A 27313-nucleotide genomic window follows, 5' to 3' on the forward strand; every position below is an offset into this window, starting at 1 on the left:
CTTTCGGGATGAATTAAAGACGTCTATCGCGATATTCCTTCAACTCAGGACATACAAGAAAGTATCGTGCTTGCTTGTAATTCTCTACAGCAGGCAACACTGGAAGCAGTAAAACATTCTTTCATCCAACGAGTGCACCAGTGTACCGGTGTCCAGGGTCACCACTTTGAGTACCATTCAATGTTCTATTCCTAGGCAATGGTACAGGAGAGCCGAAGTCAATTTTGTGTTGTGTTTTTACTTGGTTTTCATTTGTTTTCTGGCAACTCCAGCAGGTGGACGAGTTTGTGATCCCGGGCTCAAAGTCAATGTTGTGTTATGTAAGTAATAAAGTTGTGTTACAGTGAATTGTACACTGTGATACATATTTGAATAGGTCCTTAGGAGAGGAAATGAATTACCGAATAAAAAAAACAGGATGCCATTTAAAAAAAAAGTCATACTACTGTTCATATCTTGTAAAAAAGAAAGCTACAACGAAGGGAATCATGCTGATTGATTTACCCCTGACGGCTAAAGAACATTTGCTTGAAACATTCTGTAATTTGCATGTGGACAAACAGTTATTTAAGGTGGTCAAGATAAACGGGACACCCTGTATATGTTATTTCCCAAAGTAAGGATAATTCTACCTAGCGTCCAGGAACCTAAATAATTACTATGGCATTTTACCTAGTACTATCAAGAGACCTGCTTATAAGTTGCGCAAGAAATTATCTTTTGTTCGTAACAAAATACACGACTAGTAACACAGCTATTGTAGTCAAGATAAAATATTTAGAATAGGTCGTTGACAAGCTAGGTCTGTTGGAATAAACAAAACTAAAAAAAATAAATATCCGTGAGTTAAGAGAATTATTTCAATGAAACTGAAGACGACGATACAAAAACAGAATAGATAACCTGTGACGACGGCATAGCGACAAATTTGTTATCCAAGTTCTATGGTGTTTCATGTTATCATTAGGATTACGTACTATGTTTTTAATTTATGAAATGCAAAAAACTTCGCAAAACTTTTGTGACACGTGAGGTATGTGTCTAGTTTTCACAAAAATAAACTGTTATTCTGTTCTTCAAACACTCATCACATTTTACATATACGAAGTAGTGTAGTAGTCAGTTGGCATTTCGAACCAAACAGCCGTCCAGTATACAAATTTTGGTTTTTTGTAGCTTTGTCATTCGTTTAATATAAGAGGCATAATGCTTTCTTCTAAACGCCATGGGGACAATTTCTTCCCATAGATCCGTCCAACACGATCTCGTGCTCTGTCTCCAACGACTTCACTGACGACAAAACATTTAAATTAAGCATTCCTTGTTCTTTTCTTACGTTTTCAGGAAAAACTGCGGCTAGACATGAGCCCATTCCGTCCTGTTCTGGAGCCTACCGATGCAGAGGGAGGGGCCTTCATCAGCGAAGAGTTCGAAGATGTGTTGGCTAAGGGCCAACACAGCTTGGTACCGGTCATCATGGGAGTAAATTCGATGGAGGGCTTGTATCAAATAGCCGGTGAGTTGTTATGGTCTTCCAGCAAGCTTACCACTAACAGGGTACACACACAAACACACACACACACGAGCACGCACGCACACACACACACACACACACACACACACAACTGGCTTGCGTGCGAGCAAACGTAGCTTTGCCAAATCGAAATATTGTCTGGGTCTCTCGAGAAACCTACTGCATACACAATGATCAGCCGGAGCATTGGGACCACCGACCTACTATCGAATAAACCCGTCCAGGGGATACCAGCGCCACCTGGTGAAGAATGACTGCTAGTCGGACACACGCACAGTGCTTGTAGTATCAGTGAGTGCAGTGTCCGTGCGTAGGATGAGGAAGGTGCGCGATCTGAGTTTCACTGAGGGCTGGACGTGATAGCCTGGAGGCTCCGTGCGAACATTACGGAAACTGCATCGCTTTTTGTGTGGTAGAGGAGTGCTGCAGTGAGTGTTTTCAACATGTGGCGAAACCATGGTGAAACCACGTCGAGACGTCGTTTGGTTAGGCGGCCACCCGTCACTACAGATATCGGACATCTTAGTGCGGCGGGGCGAGTTAAATTTTCGTTCGTTCGTCGTACTGTGCACTGTCCGCTCACCATCCCTTTTCTCTGCAAACGTACGTACTGTTTAGACGTCGGAAAAGCAGCATTGATAAAAACGACGCCTATACTTACGTTGCAAAGCGCGCTTAAATTCTAGTAGCCTGCTGTCCTACAGTCATCTCATAATACACATCGGGTGGTAAGGCTGGTGCTTCTGTCATTAAAAATTGTTCAAAATTCGAAAGCAAGTTTTTTTTATTTCCTTAAGCACATATTTAAACGAGCCATCAAGTTCACATTTACTTAACTGACGAATCTACAACTCTCAGTTCTCAGTTCATTCAACAACTTCACACGCTAAGCAGCCAGAAGTACAAATAAGTCCGACCAGATTGAGTACGCAATGTCACAGTCACAGTTCCGGTACTAATAGTGAGTTTCACATTCGACCCTTTTCAGTGTTTTTCTTTAAGAGAAATTGCACGCCAAAATACTCCATTTATGAATACGGAACGTGCCACGCGGAAATGTACAAAAAGAGGCCGAAAGTTCACACGTCAGTAACTTTCAAACAAAGCCACTCCAAAACTTCCAAAAACAACTTTCAAACAAAGCAATTCCAGAACTTCCCACTTTCATTAAACTATTCGTAGTTGCAACGGATTTTTTTGCAACTAGTTTTAAACGAGAGGAACACAATATTTCTTCATCTTATACATAATGAGACTGCCTCTCTCCCAGTATAACTAACTAGTTGTGCGCGGGAAGTACTTCACTCTGACGCTGATCAGTCTGGCGGACCAATCAAAATGATCCTTCGAGATTATTCTCGCGGCAAAACTCGCCTAAGCCAATCACTATTCAGAAAAGGATTTGCGTCTTCCTAAATGCAAATACTTACACAATATTTAATAAAACAAAACGAAATTAAAATTAATCTTGAAAATAATTTAGAAAACGATTACTCTGCAAACGGCCATTCTGGCTGCCTCCTTACAAAAGCAATAACATCTAGACATACGTCGTCAACAATGTGAGTAAAACACAACTTTCCCAAGTTCTAGTTACTTAGCGTTGTACATAATATAATACTGAATTTCAACGTATGTCACACATACACACTCTCACTCATTCTCATTTATTCACACAACAAACTAATAAATAGGTAATAAATTTTTCTGAATTTTATACTACAAAAATGCAAAATAATTGTTTTGAAAATAAAATTTCAGTTAAATCATTCTACACCTTGAGAACTCTCGTAATTATTTCTAATGATACTAAAAGGCAAACTGTTATTATTCATAACTGAGTTTTGTAGTCTAAGTGTCGGTTTGGGGTGTTTTAGGTACATTTCTAAACCTCCGGAACTATAATATGTACGACTTAGAAATTTTGTGGAGACCTTCTCCTGAATAAAAAAAAATAGTATATCAAATTTGAAAATAATCTGTCCATATTTAATGTGTTTTATTTAGATTCGTAGAAGGTATGAATGTAAAGTCGCTCGAGGTGTCACAGGAGCCGTTCTCACGCTGCCTAGCAGCGACAGCTGTGCTTATGAGTCATGGCTAAGACACAAGTTAGCAGCTTCCTAAGGTCCAATACAGAGGGCTATGTTGCACTGAATGTTATCGTGTGATAACTTGCGACGCCACTGTAGGATGGGCAGACTGGTAAAACAGAACAGGCGGCGGACTGTGGCGGAACTAACATCAGACATCAATGTTGGACAGAGTAATAGTGTGAACGCACAGTGCACCGAACACTCTGCATCCGATGAACCATGCATATACCAATGTTAACACGACGACATGGCAAATACGACTGAAATGGGCACGTGATCATGTGTCTGGACGTTGGAGCTGTGGCAGAGCGTTGCAAGGGTTGATGAATTCCGATATCTTCATCATCCTGCCGTTGGGAGAGCGCTAATCCGTCGTCTTGCAGGGAAATAGTTCTTTGACGCCTGTACTATACGACGGAGATAAGCTGGAGGCAGCTGCATTATGCCCTGGGAAACATGCACATGGGCATCCATGGATCTGGTGGTGATCGTGCAATGCACCGTGATGGCCAAGGAGCATCCTACCCTGCTTGGAGACCACGTGCCCTCCTTCATGACGATAATGTTTCCCGACGGCAGTGGCAATTTCCAGTTGATGTGCTGGCTCCCGAACTCGCCAGATCGGAACCCGATCAAACACTACTGGGATGTGATTGAACTTGGCGTCAGAGCTCATTGATGCCTCCCGGGAGTTTACGGGAATTAGTTGACTCGTGTTTGATGATATGGTACCAACACCCTCCAATGACCGACCAAAGCCTCGTTTCTTCCACGCCACGACGCGTCGCTGCTGTTATCCGTGCCAAAGATGGACATACCGGCTATTAGGTAGGTGATTATAATGTACATCCATTTTCTGGAAGCCACAGCGTAATCTCCAGCGGATACATGTGCTTCCTGACGTTATTAGAAGAAATATAAAAATATTTGGCAGCTACCTGGTGACATCTGAAAATGGGGTTTAAAACTGCAGTGTACAGCCTAGATGTGCCAGTGAATCTTAATTCCCGACGGATATTTACAGGAGACAACGGTGTTTGTAACCTTTAACGATTTCCTTGACATATGTCATTATAACACTGAGCGGAAAAAAGAAAAAAACGGACGTATCAAAGGAAGCATAAGGTCAGGTCCATTGATGCCTAACAAAAATATACGAAAAGGAACACTGCTAACCATCCTGTCGGCATTTCTGTTTTAAAAATGCGTCATTTTCTACTTCGAAAGATAGAGCTGTTTGTTCGATATGTGATCCATAACAGATCTCATTTCGATTCATGTAACGAGCTAGCAGTGGGACATAGGGGACAGCAATTGAAATGTTCAGTTTCTTCACTTGCCTTATAACAACCGTAGCTTCTCGGAAATCATGGTCTAAATCATGGAACTGGAGGTATTTTTATTTTAATTCTGGGACAAAAGAATGAATGTCTAATGCGTGATAGAGTATCTGTTGTTCTGTGTAACACAGCAAAATCGATGACTTGACGTGTACAGCATACCAACCAGCCAGTGGTTTCTCTCATTGCATTGTCATATTCACCGGAATATAAAACCTTATACTGGGGAGGAAGAAGATATTGCTGAGAATGTATGTTTTTAGGACAGAACTGTGTGGCAGTGAGACATGGTCTGTGGGAAAACTGGAACACAAGAGAATAGAAACACTAATACGTGGTGCAATAGAAGAATGTTGAAAATTAGGAGAACTGGTAAAGTTAGGAATGAGGAGGTTCTCCGCAGAACTGTCGAGGAAAGGAATACATGGAAAACACTGACAAGAAGGAGGGACAAGATGACGTGAAATCTGTTGAGACATCAGGGAATAACTTCCATGGTACTTGAGGGAGTTGTAGAGGGTAAAAACTGTAGAGGAAAACAGAGATTGGGATGCATCCAGCAAATAATTAAGGATGTAGATAGCAAGTGCTGCTCTGAGAGAAAAGATTGGCACAGGAGAGGAATTCGTAACCGGCTGCATCAAATCCGTCAGAAAACAAGAATCAGCAAGTAACTTCAAAGTTAACGCGAAATGGTACTTTTTTCACTATATACTGACATCTCTTCATCTCATTGAAATATGGAGGATGACGAGCGGAACTGTTTCTGTGACTCAAGGAGATCTAATAGCCTAATATTATGAGTGCAAATCGAACAATGAGAGACAAGAGAATTATCTGAATGCCAGTTGTTCGATCTTTTATGCATGATCCTACTAGATATTATGCACGTCTATTGCAGTGTCTCTGGGCTCAGACTTTTTAGCATCGCCCTCCCCTCAGTGACACCATGCAAACAGTACTGACAACATAATATCGCAACTAAAAAATGCTTTTGTGCGATTATTTCTCATTTCTATGTTCTTTTATTACGCAACACATTAAAACTGTTGAGGTATGTAGTACAAGGACAATATAAAAATTCCTTACAGAGACATATATTCCTGAAAATGTAGACACGATGTATTTGTAAAATTCAGTTACAGGTATAATTTCCTGTTCGCCATGCCATTTCTTACCACCATGTCATAACATGTGCAACGCCGATCAATTTTCTTTTTTTCAGACCTTCGTCGCAGTAAAGAGGCCTTGGATGCTTTTAACGAGGATTTAGAAATCGTACTCCCCACTAACTCTAAAATCAATCCACAAGATCGAGCAAACGTGGCAAAGAGCATGAGAAGTTTTTATTTTGGTGATAAGAAGTTGAGCGAAGAGACAATGCAGCAATTCGCTGAGGTGAGAGGGATTTTTATCTAGCCATAGTGCTATAGCTGTTTTACGCCAGCCGTTAGGATATAAAATCATCAACAGCAGTTACGTGGGTCAAGGTATGATCTCGCATTGAATGAAGAAGGTAGCTACGTTTATTAGATTATATTTTATCTTTGAACATAGATAACGTGTAAATCATTAACATGAGAGCCTCATCTAGCTGTTTGCCCATGATATTTACACTTTCATTCTTTTATTAAACCACCATTCGTGAAACAGTGCATGAATTTTGCTACAAGTAGTGGAATTTTGTAGCGCATCTGAACGGCACACTATTTGACTTTTCCTTCCTCTTCTTCCTCCTCTTCTTAGAGCTTCCTCCTCATGTAAATGCTCATGTCCTTCATATTTTTCGTTTCCGTACCCTTTGCCGTGATGTGTAACGTGTAAGGCCTTTGTAAATAGATCTTCCTGAAGAGTGGCGCAGTGGTTAGCATACTGGACTCGCATTGAGAGGACGACGGCTCAAACCCGCGTACCCCCATCCTGCTTTAGGTTTTCCGTGGTTTCCCTAAATCGCTTCATGCAAATGTCAGGATGGTTCCTTTCAAAGGACACGGCCAACTTCCCTCCCGTCTTTCCCTAATCCCATGGATCGATGACCTCTCTGTTTGGTCCCCTCCACCAAATCAGCCAGTCAACTATATTATTCGAAACCTCGCAATGCAAAGACATTGTCTATGTTACACAACGCCGACTCGCCATTGTTGCTATCAGACGCCGCTCTTAAAACTGACCGTCCCCTACTTCACAGCTCGCAATTCGTGGTCTCACGGTAGCATTCTTGCTTTCTGAACATGGGGGCCCGGATCGATTCCCGGCGGTGTCAGAGATTTTCACCTGCCTCAAGATGACTGTGTGTTGTTGTGTCTCCTTCATTATCATCTTTGAAGCACATTACCGTCGAAGGAAGGCAACAGAAAACCACCTGCATTAGGACCTTGCCTAGTACGGTGTGCGCGTCTCCCGCATCGTTCCCCTACGCTCTGTGAAGAAGCATGGGACTTCATTTCCATTTCCTACTTCACAGTTGGCGCTTCTCCCGTTTTGTCGAAAGATCAGACTGATGAAAGTTGTACACTGTCCAACCATAGACCATTTAAAAGGAATTGTTCACGACGAGACGAGAGCTGTTACTTTTAGAAGGCGACATTTTATTCGGCACAGTTCTCCAACTCAATTAACTTCTAGTTTCTATAAAATGACAACAGTTTGTGCCACGAATATGAATTAATTTACTCACGGTTATGGATATACGAGGAGCTAACTAAAATTATTCGGCCTTTCTAGCGCGTTGCTCAACACATACGTCGGTTACATGGAGGAAATGGATTCATACCCCTGTAACGTCAGGAATTTTTCATAACTTTTGCCATTCGGCCTATAAAAGGTGACTGAAGTGCTATCTGGAAGACGGAAGCGAAATAGTCCCATCGACTAAAAGATGATCAGAGCACAAGCACGGGTAGGGAAGGGATGATGAATGATACCAGGTCTGTACATTTCCAAGGAGCCACTCTCGGTTGCGAAAAGAAAGCGGAAATGCCGACAGGCAAAAGTTAGTAGCATTTTGTGTTTATGTGGAAAGATCGATGTGCGAATCATAAAACTTCCATCGTCCTACATCAGCGAAAGATCTTGACGAGAAGTCGAGGAAATTATGGTCCCGCGTAAAATCGTTTAACGGTTCGAAGCATTCTATTCATTTACTCGTCGACCAGTTTAGTGTGACAACGGGAAACCGCAAAAAGGAAAGCTGAAGTTTAAATTTTGCGTGTAAAGTATCATTCAGCCTGAAGGACCGTAGAGACATACCAGCGTTTGACTGTCCCGTATGGAGAATCCAGGAAGAGGCATCCCTGAAAACAAATCACTCCGGAAGGAATCACAGTTTGGTTTTACAGAGAGTGATTTTCAACATTGGACCCTCAACTGCATTTACCGCGAATCTCTCGCTCATTGCATAGTCTCAGGCGTCTGGAAAAAGCACAGGGGACGCGCCTATACATAAATGGTTAAAAAAATGGACGTACAGAATTACAGACCGATATCCTTCAAGTCGGTTGGCTGCACAATTCTTGACCATATTCTGTTAGAATATAACAAATTTCCTTGAGATAGAGAAGCTTGTTTCCAGAAATCAGCAAAGATTTAGAGATTATCGCTCGTGCCAAATTCAACCTGCCCTTTCACTCGATACTTTGTGATCTATTTATGAATCGCCACCGGGGGATTCATTTTCCCTAGACGTCCTGAAAGCACTGGACAAGTGCCCCACGGCAGAATGCTAACGATGGCCCGAACATACATTAAATTTTCAGATATGTGAGTGGCTCGAAGACTTCTCAAGTAACAGAATCGAATACGTTATTCCAGACAGCGATTGTTCATCAGCGGCAACAGTATCGTCTAGAGTACTGCAGAGAATTGAGAAAGGATCGCTCTTGTTTTCTTTACGCATAAAGGATTTTGCAGATAGGAAGAGTAGCAGTCGGCAACAATTTGCTTATTACACTGCATTGTATGGCAAAGTGTTGTCGCTGAATGATGTGGGAGGATACAGACTGACTTGCATAGAATTTCTATTTAGTTGATAAATAACGACTTGTTTTAAATGTAGATAAACGTAGGTTATTGTAGGTGAGTGGGAAAAATAACAAAGCAATGTTCAAAACCAGTACTAAGGGTGAGCTGCTTGATACAGTCACGATAAAATTTACAGACGTGACGTAGCGAAGCGATATGAATCGGTACGAGCACGTAAGGTCGTTAGCAGGAAAGACAAATTGTCATCTTAGGTTTATTGGGAGAATTCTAAGTAAATGTGATTCATCTACGAAAGACACCGCATATAGAACCCCTGTGTGACCCGTATTTGAGTACAGCTTGAGTGTTTCGATGCGCAACAGGTCGGATTAAAGTAAGACATCGAAACAGTTAATAGGAGTGGTACTGGGTTAAAAGCTGGTAGGTTGATCGACGCGTGACTATTTCGGAAATGCTCCGTGAACTCAAGTACGAATCTCCGGATGGAAGAATTTTTCGGAAAACGCTGTGAAAGGTGTGTGTTTATGTGTGTAAGCATCAATTAACTCTCAGAGGTAGTGATGGGGAAGCCTTGGTTTATAGTGATATACAAAGAAAGAAATTTCAGTGGTCATGAAATGATTAATAACGCTTTCTGGCTCAATGCCTCAAAAGTAGTTGCATAGCACACACTTTCATGTACCTGAGCGCAACGGCTAACAAGGGGTCTGCTTATATCTGTATATCGTAGAACAGAAGTAAAAAAATTGACAGAAACAACAGATAGTACTAATTTATTCTAATTTCACGCTTGTAGCGATCCAGAGTACTAGGGGACTGTTTCCCCGAGTATGTATTCTCCTATTCACAGTGAAAGTAATAGCGAAGCATCGGAATTCATTCAGCGACACTCCCACATTTCTCGTAAGCAAAATAAACATGATTACGTGAGAAAGTATTACCATATGTAACAACCTAATGTCTTGCAACAGCAATCCACATCGCCTTACTCTATTTAGGTCATCCGACATCATTAAGAAAGCCGATCTTCTCTTTCTCACAAAACTTAGGATGGAGGAATTGTGTATAAAAAAACAATGAAATGAATTCAAAAGTGATGCAGTAACCAGCTTCCAGCTTCTCAGTGCTTGAGAAGCTCTCGCCCTTTCTCAGCACACGTCATTGCATGTGAAAAGGATTGAGTGAACGTGACATTGCTCACAAAGTCATGACACTGCTCACGTCGAACGGCGAGTAAAACTTAGGACAGTAAAATAACGTGTAATGGTCTTAATGGCAATAGTGTGAATCGTAGAATTTATTCTCCATCATGCAGAAGTAATTTCATCAGAATAGTATGCTCCATTAAATATAACTCGAAATCAGACACGTCTTAATGCTCCAATCATACACAGGAACGGTAATGGCTGACTACCTTCGTAGCAGGAAGGCCCATGGAAAATCATCATCAAGGCACTTGACTAGCTGATGGACAACGGCTCACAAAAGACAACGTTTCTGATGCACCGGTAATGCAAAGTGTTTACGAAACATCAGGATCGATTTGTGTTGAAGCTGGCTGGTTTTATATCTGAAATCTTATCTAGTACCTCGTCTCCTACCTTAGGTAGGCAAAGGTCCCGAGTTCGAGTCTCAGTCCGGCACACCGTTTTAATCTGCCAATAATTCAACGCACACTCCGCTGCAGAGTGAAAATTTCATTCAGGAAACATCCCCAGGCTGTGGCTAAGCCATGTCTCCGCGAAGTGCCACAACATGTATATCATTATATGTCACTAAGGAATTTATTCATCAGCAATCCAGGAAAGTCAATATCTTCTGCTCGTTATTCAAAGATTTCTCTTGTTTATTGTCTGGTACACCGTTTGTCGCTTTGCAGGTGCTTTCCTCTTCTGTCTACCCCAGATTGGTCTACTCTTAATTCATCACAGGCCACTTTCGAGGGCGATTCAGTGGAAAGCTAAATATCTGCCTCTCTTCGCGGCACTCCGTCAGCCAGCTTCATTATACAATTATGCAACTTTAAATAAAATTACATTTATATATTTTTACAATTTACACGTCACAAGTGTGAGGTAATGACATAATTAATTAGTTTTTCAATGTAAATGAGCATTACATTTTAGAAAAATATCCTTATATCATAAAAAATAATTATCCTCAAAGAAAACAATTGCGGAGAAACTATACATTGATATATGATTGATGGGTCACTCTTAACTGTTTAAGGGGGCGCACAAAGGAATGGAACATTCATTTAAAACTTTGACATAAGGTTTACTGTTGACGAGAGGGAAGCTTTTAGTCACATGGAAAGCACCTTAGAACTACTTAAACCTGACTAACCTAAGGACATCACACACATCCATGCCCGAGGCAGGATTCGAACCTGCGACCGTAGCGGTCGCACGGTTCCAGACTGTAGCGCCTAGAACCGCTCTCCCACCCCGGCCGGCCCCAGTCGTAAAACTCGTGCAGTTAACACGACAGCAATCGTAAGTTGTAAGACTGTAGTAAGATACTTTGATATGACTGTATTGTCTTTGAATCTTTGACTGAGGATTGCGTCTTTGCTAATAACAGGTTGACCAAAAATAGATGTAAACTTTGGAAGAGAATGTTTAGCAATCAGTGATAAGAATAAAGAATTAGAAATTAATCTTCCTGACAGATTAAAAGTGTGTGCTGGACCGAGACTCGAACTAGTTATCTTTGCCTTTCGCGGATAAGTGCGCAACCAGTTGAGCTATCCAAGCACGCCTTACGACTCCTCTTCACAGCCTTAATTCCGCCAGTACCTCGTCTCCTACCTTAGATAGGCAAAGGTCCCGAGTTCGAGTCTCGGTCCGGCACACCGTTTTAATCTGCCAATAATTCAACGCACACTCCGCTGCAGAGTGAAAATTTCATTCAGGAAACATCCCCAGGCTGTGGCTAAGCCATGTCTCCGCAATATCCTTTCTTCCAGGAGTGCTAGTTCTGCAATGTATGCAGGAGAGCTTCTGTGAAGTTTGAAAGGTAGGAGACGAGGTACGAGCGGAATTAAGGCTGTGAGGACAGGTCGTGACTCGTGCTTGGGTAGCTCAGATGGTAGAGCACTTGCCAGCGAAAGGCAAAGGTCCCGAGTTCGAGACTCGGTATGACACACAGTTTTAATCCACCTGGAAGTTTCTTTTCTGCGCACACTCCACTTCAGAGTGAAGATTTCTTTCTGTAATTTGAAATAATTTGGTTATCTGTTACACAGGATAAGGAAGCCGGAGAGCTCAGTCATATTTTTTTTTAGACGCCCGGGCTGGCAGTTACGTCTTTTTTCCCTCAGTAAGATCAACTGCAAAACATGCAAGAACTTTTGAATAAGTTTAATGGCACTTATTATGTTAATAGTTTGGGTACGGTAAACAGTTACTGGGAGCTAGAGCAGGAAGAGCACAACCGAATGTTGCGCAGTATCCTTATAGAATGAACGATTTTAGCACTTCAAGTACTTGTCATTCGATTCCAACATTTTGCAGATTGGAAATCCGTGGTAAGGACTATGGGTCCAAACTGCTGAGGTCACCGGGCACTAGGCTTACGCACTACTTAATCTAACTAAAACTAACGTACGCTAAGGACATCACACACACCCATACCTGAGGGAGGACTCGAACGTCGGACGGGGTCCAACATATTATCTGCTGCTTTTGTTCAAACTTTGGATTATATTCTGAGTATAATCTCAGAGAGAAAGTGGTAGTCTATAAAGATGAGGTTTTGACTGTGTTCAGTTCGTGGGAAGAGCATATAGATATGTTCGATAAAATTCTGACTGCATTTGAATCACCTTAGGCCCCTCAATCTGCAAAAATTTCAATTCTTGAGCAAGAAAGTAATAATGACATGTCATTTCATCAGCAGCAAATGAAACAAATGCGAAGAAATTAGAAGCTGTTTGGAATTTTCCTGTAAAAACCTGGAAATAACAGTTTGGGTCATTTCAAGATTTTTGTGGATTTTTCCAACACTTCATTAAATGACACTGCGTGTCATCATGTGCATTTTTACAGTTCATTAAAAAGAATTACATTTGGATAAGGGGTATTGAACAACAGAGAGTATTTGAAGAGCTCATGAGCTACTTCTTAGAACATCACTGTCGTAATCCCCAGTCATAATTAAGCATTTTATCCAGGGACAAACATAGGTGAATCTGGCATCAGGGCACAGTTATGTGAATTAGTTACTAAAATTGATATAGAAGAAACACACACGAGAACTTAACAAGAACTATACCAGAGAGCAGATGAAACTTTAAAAACGATCAGAGCCATGTACGTATCAAGGTAAGAGAGCAATTCGGCAAAACTACGTTGTGTATCGTGACTTTTTGTACCGCAGTACGGACTGACACTTAAAATGTGGAGACTTCGCATACCAAAACAAAATACACACATCAAAAAAAGTTTTGTATCACCGCAGTTCCAAGAACTCCTGAAGACAGACGTTGACTGTGGATATTGTATCACAGACACAGCCCCTTTGACTGTTCGGAGAAGTCACTAAACCCGCCCAAAGATGTAAACAACCATGCATGAGCAGCACCTATTAGACGGAGGGGTCCGACAGCCGATCAGTTCCAGTCATTCCACGAGGAAGGAGGTACACGACTCGTGGTGTCTGTAGTTCAACCATGCCTAGACGGGCAATACCGCGGTTCTCAAAAAGGGAAGTGTCCAGGAGTCTCGGAGTGAACCAAAGCGAAGTGGTTCGGAAATGGAGGAGATACAGAGAGACAGGAACTGTCGATGACATGCCTCGCTCAGGCCCCAAGGGCTACTACTATAGTGGACGACCGCTACCTATGGATTATGGCTTGGAGGAACCCTGACAGCAACGTCACCACTTTGAATAATGATTTTCGTGCAGTCACAGGACGTCGTGCTACGACTCAAACTGTGCGCAATAGGCTGCATGATGCGAAACTTCACTCCCAACGTCCAAGGAGAGGTCCATATTTGCAACCACGACATCATGCAGCGCGGTACAGATGGGCCCAACAACATGCGGAATGGACCGCTCAGGAATGGCATCACGTTCTCTTCACCGATGAGTGTCAATCAGACAATCCTCGGAGACATGTTTGGAGGCAACCCGGTCAGGCTGAACGCCTTAGACACACTGTCCAGCGAGTGCAGAAAGGTGGAGATTCCCTGTTGGTTTGGGGCGGCATTTTGTAGGGCCGACATGCGCCCCTGGTGGTCATGGAAGGCGCCGTGAAGGCTGTACGGTGCCATCCTCCGACCGATAATGCAACCATATCGGCAGCATATTGGCGAGGCATTCGTCTTCATGGACGACAATTCGCGCCCCCATTGCTCACATCTTCTGAATGAAGTCCTTCAGAATAACGACATCGCTCGACTAGAATGGCCAGCATAGTCTCCAGACATGAACTCTATCCAACATGCCGGGGATAGATTGTAAAGGGCTGTTTATGGACGACGTGACCTACCAACCAATCTGAGGGATCTACGAGGAATCGCTGTTGAGGAGTGGGACAATCTGGACTTACAGTGCCTTGATGAACCTGTGGATATTATGCCACAACGAATACAGGCATCCATCAATGCAAGATAATGTGCTACTGGGTATTATAGGTACCAGTGTGTACAGAAATCTGGACCACCACATCTGAAGGTTTCGCTGTATGGTGCAATGCATCGCTTTCATGAGCAATAAAGAGGGCAGAAATGATGTTTATATTGATCTCTATTCCAGTTTTCTGTGCGGGTTCCGAAACACTCGGAACCGAGTTGATGCAAAACTTTTTTTGATGCGTGTATTTATGACGTGATTAAATGTGTACAAACCAGGTTTGCAAAATTTGGTTCAAGAAATGTTTACAATAATTTCAAGAAATGATGACCTTTGAAAACATACCTCATCTATAGTGATGTGCAACAAAAGAAAGTTATTTATGTCATCGTAATAAAGTGTCAGCAATGTAACATAATGGATTAAGGAATAATATTCTCCAGCAAGCAATAGGGCAACTCTTTGCTTTGGATTTTTTGGACTGCTTCCTTTCTCTCCTGAAAATTTCTCATAAATCTTAGTAGCAGTGGAATTATTTTCTAAATTCTTTCGATACTTCATGCTGAAAGAAGCTAAATGTAAGATCATAATAAAAGAAACCTAAGGATGATTATTTGCTAAATACAACTCACCTACAGAGTGTTTTGTCAGATAACAGCCTGCAATTTGACAGTAGTGCTTGGAACTCATTTGAGGAAGAAAAGAATATCCTTGACATTGCTACTTCTACCTATCGTCCAATGTCTAATCCTGCTGATCATATCATGTAACAATTAAGAAAACTTTTCCGAGCATACAGCTGAAAGAAACATAAGAACTGATTTTGAAGGAGTAATGAAGTTAATCAGACACAAGTACTGGTCTGCCACATGCATATTTTTGGATGGCAAAAGCCACAACAATATTTTGGAAGACAATGGAGAACGAGGTTCTAACCAGAAAATTAAATCACTATCGCATATAAAACCATTGTAATGAAAGGCGAAGTTTATGTGGAAATATGATCGACTTTCAAATCTTCAAAGACACAGGATGAAATTAAGAAATTTTTGCATCGCGTCTTCGGACCATTTAGGATTAAAAAGGTAGTCAATCCAAATTAAATTGAAGTGAAAATGCTTAATGGTGAAAAACATGTTGGCTTTCATCACGTGGAAAACATCGTGATCTACCAACAACGTTTGGAAGAGACCGAAAGCGAATCATGGTGTAACAACAACAAAAAAACCATTGTCTAAATTGCAAGACCTATCCCTTTTATTGGGTTCTACTATCTGATATTATCGGTCTAACCTCAATAGCAGATCATACCTCAGGGTCCAGTGCTAATTAGTGAAGTTATGCACAGTGCACATGGTAATTATTAGCTATGAAAGCAAAGTCACTAAATACAACGTGCAGAACGTATTTCCTAAACAACGTTGAAGTTTACAGGGATTTGACATTTATTATTCACAATCTTATTTCAAATAATATCTCGGAGTTTACATTAACAATCGTCAATATTGGTTGGAAAGATCCAGAAATGAGTAGGATATCAACCAGGTCATGACGCTATCCTATTATACAGAAAAGTAAACTCGCGTGGTAGGTATGCAGTGATTGCATGGCAAGGAATTAACAGCGAATGAAGTTAAGCCTATTGGTCGACTGAGCGTCCATTCTGGCGGCCGCCGCTCCTACCCAGACGAATAAACGATAGTTCCTATCTGTCCCTGGCATACTGCTGCAGCGATTTAATCTAACTGTGAGCTGTGCTGGCTGCTATTGAACCGTAGGTAACTCGGTATGGCCCTCCATCACCTCTCAAAAGCATGTAACAGGCTGGTCGAGTACCCTGGTAGGTTAATAACTCGTCAGTGCCAATGAGCCAGTGTATAAGCATTTTTGTTTCATGGAGTCGTCATGTGTTGCACAGGTGTTCAGAGATCGAAAACTATATTTTGTAAGATACTGATGTGTTTTTCTCCTTGTTTATGGACGCGATTAACAGTGTGGTGAGAAGCTGTTTGGTCGCTGATTATACGTCATCGACAATGACCTCATCGGTGTGGTTCCAATAGAAACAGCTAAATCACTACAGAAGAAATTTGTCGTTTCCCTGCTGTCAACACTTCGTGAACGTATTTGGTCTATACGTGAGAGATGTATTCGTCATACAGATCATAGTATCCACCATTCATCTGCTTTGTCACGTAGTGCTACACGTGTATGGCAATAGTACCAGCCGCCATTACACACAGGGGCGCTACCATCAGGTAAATACCTACACATAGTCATGTTGCCATCAGCAGAGGCTCAATGACCTCGCAGTTTGGTCCCCTCCACCCCCCTTTTTAAACCAACCATCCAACCATCAGCAGGACCAGAGCAGGTCTGCCTGTCTGCGAGTGCCTGCTCTTTGGCAGTTGTACAAACTGCCGCAGCTACTAGGAGAGACGCTGCTTATATTTGAACAATAGTGCACTGTCTACAACTAATTCACTGCATGTTGTCAGCCACACATTCCCATTTTATTTTCGTTCAACGTGAATATCGTCTTAAAATTTGTTTAATAAAAAAGTGCATATCAGTTATCATTTAACAGGAAACATTTATCACCACCTTCTACAAGCCTTGTGCAGTATCATATTGCCACATAAGAGGAGCAACATGACACGTCAAAACTCATCGCATATGATATACTTAATATGCATTTGGGTCCCTGAATTAAAAAAGGTAATAAAAAAAGAAAAAAGAGAAACATGGTATCCCAAAATTTTATTAGTGCATAATCTATGCGTATGTGCGTCTTTATAATGCAGTTAAGTAAATAAATAAAAAAAACAGCGTCTCTTAAGTGTAGTGTATCGATAGAAACAAGCGCCATGAAGACACTGGATTAACTTCCTAAGGTATTTATGCAAGAGTTTACTGTACCCTACGTACCACTTATCACAATGGACCCCACCTTTGACAGCTATCTTTAATGTGCGATTTCATTTTGTATATCCCGCACTGAATATTTTGTGACATTTTATTATATGCCTGTTGCAATGTGTGTTATATAGGATGATACCTTCTTTAATTACGCCAATATTATTACTAATATTTATGATGAACGTATTTTGTTTATTATTTATAAGTTACAGTAGAGTTAATGAAGGAGGCCTTATGATTTTAAATGTTTTATTTTTATTTCTTTACCGTGTTGTCATCTAATCACCTACAGGTGTTTCATTTTAATACAGAGTAAGTTTATTACATATTTTTGATGGCTATTATACTTGTAGATTAGGTAATGAAATGTTTATTTCTTTCATATCTTTGTTTTTCAATTTTTGTTGGTATGAATATATGCAACAAACATATTCAGTCACACATTTAAATTCTGCTGAAAAAGTATACCCTTGTAGCAGGTATGTAGCTATTTCTGTACATCTTTATTTTCTGTTACGGCACATCTGGAGCTAATTCACATCATTTTCAATGACTACATATTTAATTAAACTTGTTGGGCTTCATTCTCAATTTCTCTTATAAATTTCACATCGATACTTTTGATAAAACAAAATTTCCAGCATGTAAATTGTTTTCATTTTTCAGGGCTGGTCGGCATCGTCCTCCGAGTCACTGGAAGAATAAGTTAACGAATATATAGAAACTAGATATTCATAAATAATGTCTGAAATGGAGATGTACTCTATGCTTTTCCCACGACATCTAACACTGATTTTTCACAAACAACAAAATATCAAATGCAGTTTTTAAATTGGAAATATTTTTTTTAGAAATAGCATGTATACAGTGTTATATCTACCTGTTTTGCACGACTACAATGAAACGTTAATAATCTGCATACACATCCAAGTAGTAAACTTCATGTTAGTTTGACCTTTGTTGCACGCCACTGTCATTGTGTTACAGCTGTAGTGGCCAGCGGTATAGACATTGCACTCGTATTTGGGAGGGCGTCGACTGAGATCCTTGTACAGTCTCCTAGATTTGTCTTTTCTTTGGATAACATCCTTCCCTGACCCGTACCTGTGCTTCGTCTCCAATAATCCATTTGTCGACGCTAATATTCCTTTATTTTCGGTGGTTTTGAGGTGTATCGGATAGTGGTTAATTCTGTCCTTCTGTATGATAAACTGAAAGTTTCGTCATCCCTCTATATGAAAAGTAGTCTCGTTCAAAAACGAAAAAAATTGAGATCTGACTTCTGGTGTTTTATAAAGGTATAATAATATTGTTGTTTACTGCTCACGCTTTTAATAATATTACTCTTTAATCTAGATGAAGGGTGACCTCTGGTTCGTATACCCTACGCTCAGAGCAGCGAAGAAACTGTCCACAACTCCAGGCGCAAAGCCCGTTTTCCTGTACGTGTTCGACGTTGATGGACGACTGAACGTGTACAAGACGCTATTGCGCTTGCAGCAGTATAAAGGTGAGACACATTTTTAAGTGGAGTGAAGCTGTTGTTATCTACTATTTACGAACATATTAAATTACGAACATGCTAAATTTATTATAGTAAATGTGTTGTTTGCTGTCTGTGGATTTGAGACTATGAATGCAGTGGTTTCCATTGCCTACTGCATCCTCATGCTGTTGATCATTGCTGATTCTTCGGGTCTTTAGGGGCAGTTTCCAACTCCAAGGACAAGAGACTGCCTCAAACCTCTGTTCGCTCCTCCGCTCTCTTCGACAAAGCATTTGGCAGAATGAGGTCGACTTCTTATGCCGGAAGTCTTCGGCCACAGATGCTTACTATTAATCAAAATTTAAGCAGTGGTGGGTTTCAAACCCGAAGCTAAGGGGGTTTTGACTGCTAATTAAAGACGCTAGACCTCCTAAGATAGGAAAGTTTCTCATTTTAAAACTTTACTCGGCATCTCATAATGTAAGATATGTAGGTTGTTACATACACCAATACAAAAGACATTAGGATTTTAAGTGCTAACATTTCTCTTGGTAACTGAGGACAGTGTAAAAAACAATGTTACATCAGTATTTTACTTCATTTGCAAATTGACAATTATAGTTACTATGGGCAATATGTTTTTGGGTTCGTAAGCACGTCCAAGTACATGTGGCATAAGAAAGCCACTAATGTTTATTTTCTCCTGGGCAGCAGATCAGCTATCGAAGTGTACAGGAGTGAACTAAAAGCGAAAAGTATGTACTGACAAGCACAGCCCATTTAGTGACGAGTTACGACCGTTCAAAAAACATCAGGTACTAAACTATGTTATGTACTTGCTGGAAGACAGACGCAGAGAAAAAAACAGTTAACCCCTGAAGTGGGCACAATGCCTGTACCAATACCCCTAAAACACTCCATATAAAAATGTATGCTTGGTTTGTCCATGCATCCCACTGTAACTCTGCAACTCACACTTCCAACACCGGGAATGATATTTGCTATGGTAGCCCTCCATCCTCTTTCATGAAGATGACTGGTCTTGACCTGCATGGAACTTATTCGAAGATATGGGGTGTAAAAAGAGGGCATTATACCAATAAACTTCTTACAGAAATTCGCTGGAGCACTTAGGAATCGAGGGCCGAGCTGGCGAAGACTGGCCAAAATGTTTATTCTAGAAAGTTTGAGAATATTGGAGAATGTTATGAAATCTTATCGGGTTATCAGACGAGTGGCGTCGTCGTCTTGTCGCAACGTTTCAGTGGATTCCGTAGTCATCAACTTCAGGCGAAGATAATGGATACGATATCCATTGAAACATTGCAACTAGACGACAACGCCACTGGGCGGATAACCCGGAAAGATTTCATGGTGAAATACGTCGAAATAGCCTGCAATCACATATTCGAGAACGTTGTAGTATATTCGAGAATGTTATAGAATCTTAGAGACAGTTCTACAATTATGTAGAATTTTCCAGAGCTATAATTTTCAAGAATGTTTGACAGTGTTCTACAATGTTCCATGAACTACCCCAAGAACGTATTCAAACGTTCTATTACCCTATTGTGATCGGGTCACTTTTCAGAACAAAAGAATATACGCAAGTAATAGGTGTTGATAGAAAGATATGGGTAAATGGCCCCCTGCTGGAGGTTGGTGGAGGTGAAAATGGTGTAGACATATAAAACCCCTCATGAACAATCGTGAACAAATGTAGAGTCGCAGCAGACAGACAGTAGGCAGTAGGCGATGGTACTTTGACTTGAGCACTGTGGCACAGACTCGCCTACATTGGTAGGCGTTCTTCGACGACTGAAGCTTACAGGTTTCTGCTATTCTTGCTTTGTGAAGGGCTATGTCAGGATGCTGGGGCATTGGAGTGACAGATGGTGGTGAGAGACAGACCAGTTCACCCTAAAAGGACTGCCCTGGATGTTAAACCGGGACCTGCTATGCTGAGGAGTAACAGTGCTAATAGTGAGATCTCTAAGTCTCATACCATCTGGCACAATGGACCAGCTGGTTTCCAGGAGCTCAGGCCGTTGGTGGTTCTCATCCTGAAGATGGCGGTGGTGGCTGAATCATAAGGGTGACACTGGCCGTCACAGGCTGGAAGTCATATTGCAGCACTCTTATTAATAGTCATATTACTGCATAACTATTTCATGATGAAGAGGTTGTCCTCGGATCCTTAAATACATTGACCTGCCCCGACCAAAAGTGGTCATGCTTTAGGGTCTTGTCAAAGCATCTCAAACTGGGCCAGTGTTCTAGTTCCGAGTGTCATCACTTGGAAAGAGGGCGATGTGAAAGTGGCCCAAGAGCGAAAGATTGTTGCATCGACAGGTCTCCATCTGCGGCTGCTGGCTGTCTTGTGGCCTCGTTACAGCTATGGACTGTGGCGGAGTTATATGCCATTGCATTTCGCCCCTCCTTAGATTAATGTGGTTCACCAGATGGTCATTTAAGAGTCTAGCTGCACAGATATAGATCTGTTTTTTCCTCTACACTCTATAGTCTACTGCATCAATTCAGAATACTTACTGCATAACTTTTCCCCTTGGCGTATTCTTCTCCCCTTTTTATATTCCATTATATACAATATCTGACTCTTGTGATGTTGAAACACGAAATTTCTAGGTCCTTACTCTATTCTTTCTCTTTCGCTACTTTCCTTCACTTACTGGCTTACTTTCTCCCTGGTGCCAACGCTACTACTATGAACCCACAAGGTGAAGGAAGGTAAGGATAGGTTTTGGGCAGATCTACATCTCAGGTGGCAGTACACAGCACTTATTATAAGAATTAATTGAACAAACACTGTTTTTCGCCTTGCCTCACAAATTTTACTATGGTTGCTACACAATCTATGTTTCGGATTTTAAACCCATTTTCTAGCATATTACCGACTATGAAAATTATGTGAATTCTGCGAAAGTTTCTATAGCAATGAGTCGGTGCTGATGTACGGTTCGATGTTCCTTTCACGTGGCCGAGCAGATGTTCCATCACTACACGACAATTTTGTGTGCCTATCAACTGATCCAGAGAGGGGTGAGGTCTGGCATGTCATTTAAGTAAGTCAGGTTTCCCTTAGTTAGGATCTAGAAGAATACGCCTGGCAGGTAGATTAATACGTTGTGCTTCCGATTGTAGTTCCCGTGATGGCGGAGGGTAACTGGAAATAAGATTCTGAAATATCGCGTCGTGTATCGATTATGAACAACTTTTGCCCCTGAAGTACAATTCGCTTGTGCACTGTCTTCTTTATAGCGGTTGCAAATGACATCCGCCGGTTTTGGTACAGAAAATAGCCATTGCGACCATATCATTTGAAAGAATTAGGATTCACATGCAGTGACCTCACCATGGCACTCGATCGGCGGCTTCTCAGAGCACAACAGTCTACTAGCAAGACTCAGAGACTGTGCGTACGTATTTTGTGGATCAGACAGTGACTTAACCAGTTCGACAACGCAGTAATTCGGTGATGGAGAATATTATTTCCTTAATCCTCCATTATATTTATTGACTAAATTGAAGTAGTAAACATTAAAATTAAAACTAAACGCCAAATTGTGTACATACTAGCACCTACTCTTATATACTGCCAGCTGGTGCAAGGCTATACGACTACATCTACACAAACCACATAGTTAAAGAAAAACAAGCGCACAGCACCATGTAACAGCGACATTACACTTCCAAAGTAAATGAGACACACAAAGATTCCACAAACATTGCAAATGAAAATTTCACACGAAAGTTCCTGTAAGCTATTGCCAAACCAAGACTGTCTCCTTTACGCTCACTCGTGAGTCTCTTCCATGAAACCAACACAAGCCCAGACATATCCATAACATATAAATACACATATCCTTAGTACACTAATAAGAAAAAAACAAAAATTAGGTCGCAAAGCCATCTCGTGGTCTGAAGGCAATTGGATACGTCGAAAGAAGTGAGTACATAATGCTTCACTTGCCTGCCCTTGTCTCTCGCCTTTTCTCCAACCACTTCCCTTTCCCCTTTGGAAGAAACTGCCAGTAACTGAGGCACGAAATATGGTAGCAGAGCATTCCAGTCGTTCTGTCTACATTTTGTATAATAATTTTACATTGTTGCTATTGTTTAGTGTAGTCTTTCAGTTCTATTGTTTGTTTGTGTCATTTGCTAGTTAATAATTTCTTTATGTGTAAAAGTCGACTTAATTGCTCCAGTAACATAAATAGTGTCTTGATCTGTTGTCTCCAGCATTTCGAAATTCAATATCCATTGATCAAGCTTACCCAGTGCCACCGCTACTACCTGTTGGTTTTGTATAGGGACCATGGCGAAAAAGGTAAGAAATAATCAATTATAACTAATACATAACGATTCCTTGCTGGAGTTAATACAAGAGACCAAAAGCGCCCCATTTCTGACATAGCTGTGTATGGGTTGATGGCGAGAATAACCGCTGCAGGTTGGCAGGAGCCGTGGTGATGTGTGCGTCAGGATGGACTCGGTTCCTAGGTGCGTAACGTGAATTCTTTTGATGGCTTGGGGGACGGATGTGTCATTGTGGGAAGTGGCAGACAAACAAACGGTGAGCAGAAACAGTTCTTTATGAATCCATTAAAACTGAACAGTCACTCGGTGTTTTAATATCGACTCAATATTTCCACTCACAGCTGCAGGCAAGATAGACGAATCAAACAGCCCACAAATGCTGGCACGCCAAGTGCTGAGTCAGCCATGGTGTCCAGAGTGCTGGAAACATCTCTCCTGCAGGCACAAGGCAACCAACAGTGTCTTCTAAATTTGCGACTAGTCATAGCATCTTCCAGATTCAAACTCCGGCTGATGTCTGGGGAACGCAACGGGCAGCTGGTGGCTTTGCAGCCCAGAGCTGGCTGGCCATCCATTCAGAACAAGAGTCAGCGGCCCCATAGAGATGGGGGCAGAGCGTTGGCTGCCAGGGCCTGGGAATTCAGGCACGGATTGCTGGTTTCGAGCCCAGTTGCGGCGTTAACGACAGTGACAACTGTGTGTCCACAACAAAGGTCGTGGAGCAGCGTTACCCAACTGATCGATCTTAGTGTCGAGGTGAACTGGAGGCTTTAAATGCTGCAACCCAATGCTTAGGGCCTAAGTTTCTAGATTCCAGAGAAATATTTTGAACAGGGTGGGTGACCGATGTCTGGCAGCTGCCTCTTGTTAGAGGCTCAAATTGCAGAAGCTTCCTGAAGGTGGGTCACTGTCCCAGGCCATTACACTAGGAAGCAGTGGTACATTAGTGACACAGCTGCTTAAGTTTCTGAACAGCTAGTAGATAGGCTGGTAGCACTCTAAGACGCCGAGCATGAGCTGTATTGTTCTCCACAGGCGATGGAGAGGTTCAGTATACTTTTGAAACTCGATGGAGTGGTACAAGGAGAAGTGATAGTGAGGGAAACTGAAATAAACTAAAGTAAATCGAAATTTTTTAGGCCAGTGGACAGTTTATTGGTGGAATTTTAATGTGATATGTAATATTAACATTTAACAGAATGTCGAAACGTAAAAGAAGAGAAGAAAGAAACAGAATCTATCAGGTCAGTGATGCCAAGATATTCAGTAGAGGAACACCAAGAATTTGATACGTGATTGGGGAATTGGATTAGCACCATTTTAAGTGTCTCCACGAAAATTATTTCCTTACATGACTGGAGAAGCTTTGGAATCATAATATTTTCTACAAAATACAAGAGTGCACACTCCTTGCTTCCAGATGATATCATCTGGTGCTACTTTCATGAGCTCTGAGGTTTCAGTTCAATCTTGTTTTTTTGATTAAATTACAAGAACAAGGTCATTGTTACCATTTCCAAACGAACCTTATACATTTTTTGAAGTATATTTTATTGGTGTTGAACAAACGGAAGTAGATCAACGTTAGGCAAATATAAGAGTACTGAGATAGCAAATAGTTGAGGAAATGCAGAGAATTTTACATAAGTACAATCAATAGGCTCACTTATTAAAAACAGCACAGGGCACTGAATCAGACAATATCAAAAGAGTATAAATTTGTGATAGGAGCCGACAAAAGACCAGTTGCACAGTACGAACGTCGAATTAGTGTACCTCAAACCGACGAAATTGCCGTTGTTATTGTGAAGACAAATACACACTTAATGGTATAATGACTCAGCGAAGAAGAGGGAGATTTCATCGTCCTTACGTGACAGTAACTGCTTATTTTTCTAAGAGAAGAATACAGTTACCATTTAAATTTTATACATATGAACCCATACAGACGCAGGAAATAATAGGGAAGTAACTTCGAAAAAAATTGATCTATATCATGTACAGATTAGAGATAACAAGGGATAAAAATATATTACCGATTCCAGTCATGTATTTCAATAGTTTAGGTTCTACCTCTAAGCAAAATCAGAGGCAAACGAATGGTATTGATAAGTCATAACCAAAAGACATTATATGCTCAAGACCAGTCATCCGAGACATAAAATCATGAATGATGGCGATATGGACGACTTTGGAAAACTGATGGATTGAATGCGCCAATACACAAAAGGTGCCATGATCTACCTAAGGAGAGATAGTCACTCAGATCTATTCGTAACATTCACTTGCAATTCAATATGGCTCGATGTCAAATAAATATAATTTATGAACGGTCTGCAGTAGACCATCACGACATAATACCTCTAGTTTTGGACAGAAACAAATGAGAATCATGACTGCCATTAAAAAGTATAATTTTTTAGGAATCACTAGATGCTGGATGTACACAATCAAATGGCAGAAACCAGGAAACGTTAGTAAAAAAAATTAATTTTGTTACATGAATACATCCATCAACATCAAATTAATTAAGTAGTTACATCTAAATTTCTGATTCCGAAAGAGGATCCAGAATTGTTCAGTATAGTAGTGAAAAATATGATTCATGATCCATGCCGAAGATTAAAAATGAATTCAGTATGTGTTAATGAAGGCACTCCTCATTCAGCTACCCAATATCGTGTTTAAAAGAGACATAAACACGCCAAGATAGATGTCCTGTGTAGGCCTACACTGGTTGATCAAGAAGTCTATTAATTTATTTAACTTCACGTGTTTATCACCATCATGTCCTCTCTTACATTGGACGAGGGTTTGACGCATACAGCAACTCTTTTCCATCATAGTTGCCTAAGAAATAACGATTTTAATGTGACAAATAGTAAAGTGCTTTCAATGTCTATAGTGAGAAGGTGAGTAAGTAGTAATGAGAATGAAATAATGAATTTAACACAGTCAGCACTTGTACTAACTTTGCTGCTGCCACTATCAATGATAATAATAATAATAATAATGGCAATAATAGCGACAGCAATAATATTAATGGAGAATCAAAAAATAATAGGTGTACGAAATTGATGTTTTCTGATGTCGCGTTTTCTAAAGGAAAAAAATTTAAGGAGACTGCACCAGCTAAGAATGCTGGGAAATGAGGAAGGTCTTGTTGGAAAGAGCTACAGGGACAATGGTAGTCATTATTTTTCAGTTAGTAATTATGTCATAAACTGACTGCTGATGCTAGATATGTAATTCTAATGTAGTGTGGGAGGTTATTCCAGCGACTGAGGACTTCTAGAAAGTTGCTCAACAATTAAGCAGAACAGAAAGGATTTTGCTCTGATGGGAACAGGTATTTCTACTCGGTTGTTCAGACCGGAATGGTTAGGTCGAGGAGAGACATGAGCGACAATGTACGGTGATAAGACAATAGAGAAGGCAGAGGGTATGAAATCGTTGCGCTTGTCTGTGCACTGCCAGGATAGCTGTGTTTCTGATGGTCAGATATGATCAGAGAGTCGAGTACCACAGATATAATTAATACAGGCATTCATAACTAGATCCAGGTGCTGTAAGCTTTCCTGAGAAAGGTGTTGCAGGATAACATCTTTGTAATCAGTAACTGGAAGTATAAATATTTGTACAAGTTTCTTTTTTGGGTCAAGTGGGAACCGCTTTTTATATTTTTGTAGGGCCTGGAAAGCTGCTGATGCACTCTTGCACATTTTAGTTACGTACTCAATCCAATTTACATTTTCATCTGTTATTATTTCTAGACTCTTTGCTAAAGGAGAGAAGTTTATATTTGCCCCATTTAGGGTTAAAGATGGCAAGGATTCCAAATAATTCGGCCTAATGTGCCTAGCATGACCAAATAGTACCGCTTGGGTATCGGGTGGTCTGGGTTTTAACCCTATATCCTGTGCCCATTTTGATAGTGCAAATGGGTTGGTACCGAGATCCCATTATTTTGTTTAGGCTCATTGACTTTCCACTTAGTTACTACTGGATGTCATCAGCGCACGTGTGGTATCCGCAATAGGAC

The 27313-nt window shown here is 41.0% G+C and overlaps 1 protein-coding gene across 1 annotated transcript in view; it reads left to right on the top strand.

Annotated features, from left to right (window-relative positions):
- LOC126236515 (esterase FE4-like) overlaps nucleotides 1-27313 on the top strand; it is a 67078-nt gene that overhangs the window by 27649 nt on the left and 12116 nt on the right. Inside the window, exons 5-7 of the mRNA XM_049945881.1 lie at nucleotides 1345-1516; nucleotides 6196-6368; nucleotides 18804-18957. Of these exons, the coding sequence (XP_049801838.1) occupies nucleotides 1345-1516; nucleotides 6196-6368; nucleotides 18804-18957 (499 nt within the window). The remainder of the gene's footprint in view (nucleotides 1-1344; nucleotides 1517-6195; nucleotides 6369-18803; nucleotides 18958-27313) is intronic.

The sequence above is a fragment of the Schistocerca nitens genome, chromosome 2 (assembly GCF_023898315.1).
Source record: "Schistocerca nitens isolate TAMUIC-IGC-003100 chromosome 2, iqSchNite1.1, whole genome shotgun sequence".
Classification (NCBI taxonomy): domain Eukaryota; kingdom Metazoa; phylum Arthropoda; class Insecta; order Orthoptera; family Acrididae; genus Schistocerca; species Schistocerca nitens.